We start from the raw sequence: 10,661 nt of genomic DNA, 5'->3' as shown, positions 1-10,661 counted from the left end.
ATAGAAATTAACCTTGTTTATTTACAATTTTTCGTCAATAGTTAGGTGATCAGGGTCATACTTCTATCGTTGATTTGTAAATTTTATTACCCAATTCCGCTGAGGTCTAGAAGAAAAATAATATTTTTCGTACTACTAAACATTAACAACAATGTTGTAGTCATTCCTAAGAGTCTTGATTTACATTTTAACTAGATTGTGACGTTACCATAACCCTAGTGTAGCTATATAGACTAGAAAACGGTCAATTGAAAATCCTTCGTCGGCAAATTATATTGTATATAAAAAATAATACTGCATATATAAGTCCAAAACTTATTTGCTCTGAGAAATTCCTAACTCAGTGCAAACTTTGTCAACAGAATCCTAATATTGGAACACAATCAATAGAAAACTATATAAATTACCAAAGATTGATACCGCCTGTTTTCGTTAAGTTCTACAAAATCCACATACAACAGGGGAGCCATTAAGCCTATCACCTACTAGTGCTAGCACCCAACTATAATAGCCATCCCCTTCCACTAAAGATAGATTAACACCATAATCTCCTCGATAAAAGTCTCTTTCTTGCTCTCCAATATTACCATCAGCTTAAATTTTTCAAAAGGGTAAGGACATTACAGACCAACCAATGAAGACTGCAGTGTGGCTTTATTAGTGTTTCTTAGAACATCACTGCTATGCTTTGAATCTGATGGCAAAAGGTAAAGCATTGCACCTGTACCAGAAGCATAAATAAATGCTGCATATTTTCTGGAGGAAAGCATTGCACCTATACCAGAAGCACAAATAGAAGCTGCAAAGCATCTTGAGGCAAAGAACATTGCAGATCAAAAACCAGTGCTGCAAGGAGCTGATGCTATTGAAATAACAAAAGTGATGCTAGAATAACGACGACAATTACAAAGCTTATGGTAATCCTTCTGGTTCATCCAGCAAGACTCATCGCAGCTTCAATTACGAAAACTGCCCTCATTCCAAGTAGCTGAATAAATCAGATGTTCCTTATATACACATACACGTTTTACAGTAAAAATGTATGTGGAGCAACACTTGTTCTGGTTTGTTCCTTAAGGGTTTCACCTTACATACATCTTGAGGAGTGCCTAATACCATTATGTTATGTGTTTGGCCATCAGGCCTGTGGTGTTCTAATTAGTATTTCAGTGACATGAAATGTTTTAGTCATTCTGTGTTATAATGAGGTGTGCTGAATACTACTATGTATGTGATTATCTGTTCTTAAAAATGACAAATAATCGAAGGCAAATATGTATACTAGCTAGTTGTATGGCCCGTTTCATAGTTTAATAAATTATTACCAAATATTTACAAAGTTTATTAATCCTGGATAACCGTAATGACATACAAACACTAAAAGAAAGTATCGTGGAAACCGATTCCTGCCAATGTAAATTGCTTATATAAAGTTTATACATTACTTGTTGATGCGAAAGTGAGTATTGCATATTTGCATAGACAAAACTTGTGGAAACTTCCCATAACCAGAAGAGCACATGGACCCTTTTACAAAATTTGCAGGCAGCGAGCTGCATTTTTCTTGTGCGTACCTCTAGAACCTAGAAATGCTGCTTCTTCACATGCTAATTTCAAAAGACTAAAAGCTATATACATCTTCAAAACACCATGCTAAGGTTATGACATACTTTCTATACATACCTTCTAAAAACTACTAAGCAGTAAGGCGCCCTAATCAAGACCTCTAGCAACTGAAACTTTGCCTCAACTAGGCTAAATAACCCCAATCCATCTGAAATATGGGGTCACTTGGCTTACCATTCTTCGTTATTTGTACTGTGGACTCCATAAAGGATGCATCAGGGACAATGTTGCTTCCAGTATCAGCTTGCGGTGACACATAATACCCATTATCTATTCCTGATGGTGCACCGAAGTTGATCATACTAGGGGACAAACCCCTGTGCAAGTTTTGATCTTTTGCAGTTTCCTTGCTCTTATGCTGATTATAAGCAGCCATCTCTCTGTTATATCTTTCCTTGTCCAGCTTGCTTGCTTCAATATAAGGCTGCAAAAGTTAGAAGGAAACGATGAACAAGGAGATAAGTATTACTTCCCACTTGTTATATGGAGCAATTCAAATTTATGTTTGTTAAAACATAAGAAAGAAACATGAATGCTTAATAGATACATAGAGTACATAAAAGGCCAAATAATGATAAAGAGATTTAGGAGGTGATTCATATCATTTTAAAGCTGCTGGCATTTTCCGTACCTCTTTGTCATTTTCAGACAGAGTCCTCCAGGAATTAATGGCCATATCTCTTATTTTCTTAGCACCAGCACTCTCCCCAAGTACTTTCTTTAGTCTTTCACATTCCAACTTGAGGTATATCTGATATGAAGTCCTTGTTCTTACTGGAGCACCGGGGTCTTTCTTCAGATACGTGTTGATTGATGAAATCTGAGATTTTAGTGCTTCTGGCCCTACTGAAAGAAAAATTTATGATCCACTTCAGTCTTGACCTAAGAAAATATGAAGTCACCTGGAGGAAACAAACTCAATTTTGGGTCTTAGTTGGACAGGCTTGTAACTTTATGACACTGCAAGGACTAATATCAATTCATGACTCTTCAAAGTAATTGCATGAAGAGAAACTTATCTCCAAACAAATAGCACGCATCCGAATGGACATGCCAAGGATAGAACATGTCTTTGAAGGTTATTGATGCCTTCTGAATGGAAGCAAATCAAATCTTTTACTGTATTCTTGTTCTTTTTATGGAAAAGGTTAAAAATATCTCCTACTCTGTATTGCTTGCAAAGATTAATCTTGATGCCATGTATGTCGCGCTTTTCATCCATCCCCTCTCTTTCCCCTTCATTTCTCTATTTTCTGTTTTCTTTTTGGCTTAAACATTTCTCCACAAGGGAATTCATACATGTCGTATATACCAAAATAGAATAAATCTTTGGCACTTAAATCATCATATGCTTCCAAAGAGAAGATCAAGAGTGATAGCGGAGTAGCTAAAGTAAGCTTTTGAGGTGTGAGTTTGTTGGGGAAGTGCCTCCACATTGGAAAAGATCATCAAAGAAAAATCCACGGCAGGATACTTCTTGGTTTTGAGTGTTTTTACAAGTTTTGAAGATTTCAGAAATGAAAAAGTTGTTCAAAAAGACTTCCCTTAGGGAAAAGGTAAACAACTTTGTGAGACCAGCAAGGTAAAATAGAAGATAATCATATTCTTTGTACAACAAGTCTCTCTCTCCCTCTCTTTCTTTCTTTCTTTTTTTTTTTTTTTTTTTGATCTAGACAAGTGTATGAAAGTCTGGTAGATACATATTCTTATCATTTACATAATTAGAAATCTACCCATTCTGTTTCACACAGTCACTTGGACCACAAAAATAGCAATTTCATGATGTGACTCTCTACAACTGCACCAACTTAGGTCCATCCCCAGTTTCATAGGACATAAAGCATGATTGTGTCCATTGATGGTTTAATATATTGACTTAAAAAGTGACATTCTGAGGTGAAGAATTTGGAACCTTAAAGAACTGTAAGTCTCTGTGATAAAGAAGAACAACAAACCTGTTGAAACTAGGCAAGTATCACTCTTGCACTTCCTTTTTTCTACTGGACCGTCCCTATTATCAGAGCGCAAAGCTACCACAGGAGATGACCAATCACAAAATTTTCTCTTCCCTGCGGAGTCATCTGACCTATCTCCAGAACCTAAAGAAAGATTATAAATCATCAACCTAAAGAAAGATTGTAAATCGTCCGCAAAAGAATTGATGGAAAACCACACACACAAACTAGGGGATTAAAAAGTTCAACTTCTAGTCTCTAGTGACCATAGACCTCCAGACTTTCAACAAGAAAGTTACCTTTTACTGGTTCTAACCTAGCAGCACCAGAAACCTGACTAGGTGGTTGCATGGTTCCTTTTTCTCGACTTCGATAGTAATAAAGTTGCTCAAATTGAAGAAGAAGAATTTCGTACACCTTCTGAAGTTGAGTCGGAAACATCGTGATATTGCTGTTCACATGCAATGTACAAGCAACTTCACCCCACTTAGCATCCTTCGTGACCTAAATATTGCAAATCAAGAGAACTCATACTAATAGTGGGAAAATCATATGCATTTCCACATTCAGTGCTAGTAGGGGCTTCATTTCATTTCCATCATTTTAGAAACTCTTATGATCAGAGACTTAATTGATAGTGGAACCATGTTAATTATTCGTTATATTTCTCTATATCTCTCGAACACACTTCTTTGCTGAATGAAATATGATACAGTGAGTGAATAAGCTTATGTCATAGAAGAAAAGATCCTTCTAAAGGATGAAGAACAAGTATTTGGTACTCATTTCAGTAGTTTCAATATGTTAACCATCTCATAAACAGCAACTACTTATCAAACTTATCAGATATGAGAAACTGAGGCATAGAGCAATTAGATATCAGAAACACACAAATCTTAAGTGACTAATTTAGATAAGGTTGAATCATAAGTGACTATTGACTACAGCATATTTTCTCCATCTGCCTACTATGTGTGGACTTACTCTGCTGTGCAGTTCAGAGAACTATATCCATCAAAACAGTTTGTGAATGATTTCAACTCATTCTTCAACATGTTCCTGGTTATTCCGTAGGTCTAAGAATACCAAGTCATGAATCATCTTAGGATATGACAACAAAAAAAGAAGTGATGATATGCCCATTTATCTCACGCAACTTTGAGGTTATTTTTCAAATGACATTGCACAAGAAATACACCGAATTGGCTAATGAGATCATACAGTATCAACTAGACTAGGACAGTAACCTCCTCATATATTTACCTTTGTAGAACTTCCCTTTTTTTTTTTTTTATTGGATAAGTTTTACATGAAAATATGTAAGCACTCAAAATACAAAACATGAAGGTCACTATGTTGCTGATGGAAAAGAAAAGGTAAATAGAACAAATACCCATGTTAAGTTGCACGTGGATACTAATATCATAGACTGTAGTCCAGCAAAATCAATTGTATTTTCCAGAAAATTCCAGTTCTTTCAGACAGTGAAAACATTCTTCATGCTTCAGAAGATATAGAAGTTCAATAAGTAAAGACCACCAATTCACTCAACCAGATAATGTGGGGAAAATAACATATGTTGTTGGTATTGATATAAACTACAAGTTACTACACAACAAGAAAGCTGAATCGTTGAGCCATGGTGGGCGGAGAATACCTGATTAAATCCACCTCTTTTAGTGACTTCTTCATAGAAAAGATGCAAATCCAAGGTTGTTTGTCTTAAGTTAAAGCTGCATATATAGAAATAACCTTCCTCAGGAGAAATTTCACTGTCTCAACCAGCGTTCAGAATTTTCAATATGCAATCCACTAAAATTAATTTACATAGTACTGCAAATACCCCAATTTGAAGTCAAAATAAGGTCAACAGCTCCAAAACTACAACAAAATTTATACTTTCCTCTCAAAAGCATTTCATATTTTTACACTGGATAATGCAAGAGGCCAACAGAGCTTGCTAGCTAGTCATGAGCATTATGCATTTTGACAATCAAACCTTTTTCACTGGATGATGAATTTGAAATTGCATGTGGCTTCCAAGTGCAGAGAAATGAAAAAAGGATCATTAAATTTTCATTGATGTTGCAAATGTGATTCTTAGAATTTAGATTTTTAGCACGTCCAAATACCCTTGGCTGACAATTTGCATGAATACTTCAACAACAACATACCAAGTGTAATCCGGCCACAAAGTGGATCTGGGAAGTGTAGAGTGTACGCAGACCTTACCCTACCTTGGAAGGTAGATAGGATGTTTCTGATAAACCCTCGACTCAAGTAAAGCAGAAACACAACAATTATGAAAACACAAAGAGTAATAACAACATAATAGTAAGAAAACTAAAGCAGAGGAGACAACAAGTAGTAATAGCAAACTAATAATAATTGCATGAATACTTCATGATGTATATATGACAGAGTAACTATTTACGCATTGTTAGGAGAAAATGTAAGAAGCCTCACACAAGACTAAGTCCAGAGGACTCGTTCAACTTGTTAAGCTTTTCATAAAAGCTATCCTTTCCATCATAGGAACTCCCTCTAGCCAAATTCTGCATTGTGCATGCATCAGTTCCGGCACCGGAAAACTTATCGCCGCCGTGGATTTTCTTCTCCGGTGTATCGGTATTATTCTTGTTTTTCTCCTCTTCCGCCATGCTGAAACTGCATACATGCATGGTCCAATTTTCAATGCGACTGGTATTTTTAGAGGGCCTGGTCTGAAGTGGCAATATTTGTGGGGCCGATTTATGTACGTGTGTCATACATGCAAAATGGATAAGATATCAACCGTTTGTAGTGGGGATTCATGCAAAATCTCAGCCGTTGCTAATTCCACTATCACTCTTGTTCTTTTGTGGCGTTGGAATTTATGCTTTAATTTATTACTCGACTGACTAGTGACACAGATATCGACGACCATTGTCCAGGAATATGTGTTTCATTCTCGGGCAATTCGCTGGATGGTCTTTAATTTTGTCCTTCAAATAGGTGATATTTAATTTTTGTCCTTCACTAAAAATTTTTTAATTTCGGATTTGAACTTTGGCTCAATTAAAAATTTAAAAAAAAAAAAATGCAGTTTTTTCTTTGGCAGTAGTTTCAAACTCTACCTTAAGACAAAATTTTGTCTTACGAATCCAAACCTCATTCGCCGACTGACTTTTTTTTTTTTTTTTTTATGAAATTTGCGTTCAAACCCATAACCTTGATGTATTAGGCGAAGGATAAAAATTAAAGACCACAAATTTGAGGGGTAAAAATTAAAGACCACCCTAAGAGAGAGAGAATCCGCGCAAAAAATTGTTCACTCTCTCTCTTTTTTCCCAGCCCTATATAAGATTTGAGGAAAACAGCGGGAGCAAATGATTTAATATGCTTAGTTACAATTTAAATAAAAGAAAATAATTTTGTAGCGATTATTTATATTTTTTATTCTGGAATAATATTTTAGAAGGGACAATTTTACATATTTCTGTCAAATTCTTCTTATTAAAAGTAAGTTATTAGTTTTTTTTTTAATTTTCAAGGAATTATTTAATTAATGTAATATTTGTAATTAATTACAAAATCAAATTTCAAAAACGCGGATCATTTGGGCAAATTTAAAAATGGTGCTGTTACTTTTTATCGTCCTCGTTAGGATTCACTTTTTCCTTCTCTTCTCAGTTATCCCTCAATTTCTTTTTCCCTTTTGTTTTTTTATACCTCTTTTATTGCTAAAAATAATAGTGGCGAATATTTAATTGAATCTCCCTCGTTAAAAAAATATACGGTCAAACCTCTGTATAATTGTCATTCGTTGTAATACATTTCACTATAACGGCCTGATTTCCTTCAAAACCGATTTTTCATGTTATTTTTTAATTTTCTATAATAGCATTTACTTATATAGCATTATTCATTATTTAAGACACTCTTTATTAAATTAGTTATAGATTTATTAGTAATTTATTAGTCTTTTCAATTTTTAATTAATGAAATGTGAAAATCAATTGAGAATTTAAAAGTAATAAGTACATTGTTTTCGTTTATGTGACGAGTGTCCCGCGTATATATATTTTAACACGTACTCTATCAAATAATAGTATAGTAATTTAAACAGAGATTGGTTTATCTATTCTACGTACGATTTCGTTTTAATTACTATTTGAGAAAATCGTAAAAGAGTTGAGGGGTGAATTAACTAATTAATAATTAAAAAGAGAAATTATTCCTTTTTGGTTTTCAAAATTATAATAAAAGGTGTTGCTTTGACTTCACTTGATATATCTATTATAAAGTAAATTCTTTTTTATTCTTCCATTTCTATTTTCAAAAATGTATAAATGCCTCTCGCGATTACATTTATATATTATTACTTAAGTTGAACAATTAATCGCACTTTTGCTATACAAATTAATTATCAAAATAGTAATATTAAAGAACGTAAATATATGCTTGAACCGTATTCGGGCAGTTCTTCGCTTACCTTACTCATATAACGAATTACTACACTATCCGCTCTCTCTCGATTACAAATAAGTGTAAAATTAATTATAACATAAAATAGATAGATGTTACTAAATAAATGTTAACATCTATCAATACCACAATTAACTATGTTACTTTTTCCGTCTCTCTCGATTCTTAATTAGTAAAATGTTAATTTGTAGTATAAATTAGATAGACGTTAATAAATAAAATAACATTGTTTTCAAAGCCGATAAAAGTTTAATTAGAAAGCTTCTTCAAACATGTGAAATGAGGAATAATATCTACCGTTATATAGAAATATTTATTATACTTCCCAACACAAGAAAAGTTACTCCATAATGGAGTTATTACCGATAATGAAAATATTTTTGTCCATTAAATAAGAAAATAGAAGAAATATTCAAGAAGAAGAATTCCTCTATTTAATTAAAAGCAGGAACTGGAATACTTTTTAACACCGAATAATTAAAGAAATAGTAGGAGAAGAAGGCTTCTAAGAATGGAAAGGATTATATTTGCCTCTTCTCCTCCGAATTGGTGTCTGAATTCCTTTTCCCCCATTTTTTTTTTTTTTGTTTTTTTTGTATCCCAGCAGCTAAAACAATCTCTATTTATAGAGTCTTTTCAAGGTCATATATCTCTAGATTTAGCAACTTGTGGCTTGTAACTTGCAATTTGCAATTGCGTTAACTTTAAATTGGTGTTCACTGCAGATTGTCTCCAAGTTGGCAAATTGCAACTTCATGTTTTAAAATTGGTTTCATGACCTACAAATTCTCCTTTAAATTATAGCCCACTTGCTTTAAAGTTGCATGTATATGGCAATAGGCTATAAAGTATGGTAGCCTCTCTCTTTTTTTTTTCTTTTTTTCTTTTTTTTCCTTTTCCAGCTGTTCTTTTTCCATTTTGTTTTTGTTTCAATTTGACGGCTCCCACACTAGAGAAAATTTGCACAAATGGTTTCCTCTTTGCAAGCTTCCTTTTCTCTTTCTTTCTTCTTCATTTTGATCTCTTGAGTTTATTTATTAGATTATGGTATTTCCTGCATATAAAACATGAAAATATTAATATTAAAATTAAATAACAACTTAATTTATATATGTATTTTTTCCTCAATCGAAAGAAAATAATTGTTTACACATTTTTGCTTATAACAACTAAATGAAATATAAACATCAAAGGCAATATACATACACCTCATTATAACCATGGAACATGCAGTTAAACCTACACATTTTAGAGAGGCTTGACTGGAATGTTAAAAGTTGTGATGATTGAGGTACAGTCAAACCTATCTATAATAGCATCGTTCGGTCCAAAAAATTTTGGCTGTTATAGAGAATTACCGTTATACACCTATAACAATATTTGACATTTAAATACTAGTTGGCTGTTATAGGCAAAATAAGATGCATAATTTTTTTTTTTTAATGTCATAAAAATAACATAATTTTTTAAATTTTAATCTCAAAGATATGCTTACTTCACTAACTATATATTAAAGAAAGTTAATACAGTACTGGATGTATAAAATTTTAAGCTCTAAGGCACACATTTCAACTCTACTTGAAAATTAAATAATTTCAAAATTGATGGAAGAAATTTATAATGGTAGCTTGTTTCGTAGATTTTTAATCTTTTAGTGGTGATATAACACTTGTTTTTCATTTTAAAAATTATTTATAAATTATAAATAAAAATAGAAGATAGTGATATTTTTAGATTACAAATGTGTATTCATACGTAATATTCTGTCATAAATATAGTATATTAAAGTATCATAATTATTTGGCCAAGACCTCTACACTTATCATTGGTCTATTATGATTTTAGTCTTTGTGTTATTAGTCTATTATGATTCTGATAAAGTGTGGAGAGATTGTTTAAGAAGAAAAAAAAGTTAAAAGTCAACGGTGTTAATTTCAAGTTAGGTATAAGGACTAAAATTACACACTCTATTGAATTAAAAGTTAAATATGCTTAGTCTAGTAACACAAGGACCAAAATCATAATTGACTATTAACACAGGGACTAAACCACCATTTCCCTTCTATTTTTTTATAAAGATGGTTAATTATTATATTACAAAAAAAAAAAAAAAAGATAGATGTTATATGGGGTAATTTTACAAAAAGAACGTATTGTTATAAAGTTACATTGTCTATTGCATAGAGAATTAAAATATAACATAAAAGATGGGTTCAAAAAAAAAAAAGAAAAAACTTACTTGTTACAGAGAGAAATGATTGTATTTAGTGTTGTAGTGACTGACACGATGGTGGCGGTTGGTAATGGTGATGGTGATGGTAGCTGATGTTAGTAGTTGCCGGTATTCGTGGTGGTGACTGAAGAATGTGTGGTGGTTGACGATGGTGTTGGTGATGATGGAGTTGGTTGGCAATAGGGATTGACTGAGTGGTGATAACGGCGATGTCAATGATAATTACAATGATGGAGATGGTAGGTGTGACAGCGACTGACAATAGTAGTTGACAACAGTAATAATTGCCAATGATTGTTGTGATGGCAGAGGTGGTTGGTCTTTCACGGCAGTGGTGATGGCTAACGGTGGTGTGCAGTGATGATAGGTGTGGTTAGTCA

General features: G+C 33.1%; 1 protein-coding gene across 1 annotated transcript; it reads right to left on the bottom strand.

The window, feature by feature from the left end:
• Positions 1-1,406: 1,406 nt before the first annotated feature.
• LOC132064376 (putative high mobility group B protein 11) lies at positions 1,407-6,383 on the bottom strand. The gene is made up of 6 exons (XM_059457329.1): positions 6,048-6,383; positions 5,239-5,314; positions 3,881-4,085; positions 3,582-3,725; positions 2,258-2,472; positions 1,407-2,050 (listed from the first exon to the last, which is right to left on the bottom strand). Exons 1-6 carry the CDS (start codon positions 6,347-6,349, stop codon positions 1,751-1,753), a joined length of 1,242 nt encoding a protein of 413 aa, XP_059313312.1. The 5' UTR covers positions 6,350-6,383; the 3' UTR covers positions 1,407-1,750.
• Between the last annotated feature and the right edge of the window lie 4,278 nt (positions 6,384-10,661).

This window comes from Lycium ferocissimum, chromosome 7, assembly GCF_029784015.1.
Source record: "Lycium ferocissimum isolate CSIRO_LF1 chromosome 7, AGI_CSIRO_Lferr_CH_V1, whole genome shotgun sequence".
Taxonomy (NCBI): Eukaryota; Viridiplantae; Streptophyta; class Magnoliopsida; order Solanales; family Solanaceae; genus Lycium; species Lycium ferocissimum.
This window is presented reverse-complemented; position numbering and strand designations above follow the sequence as displayed.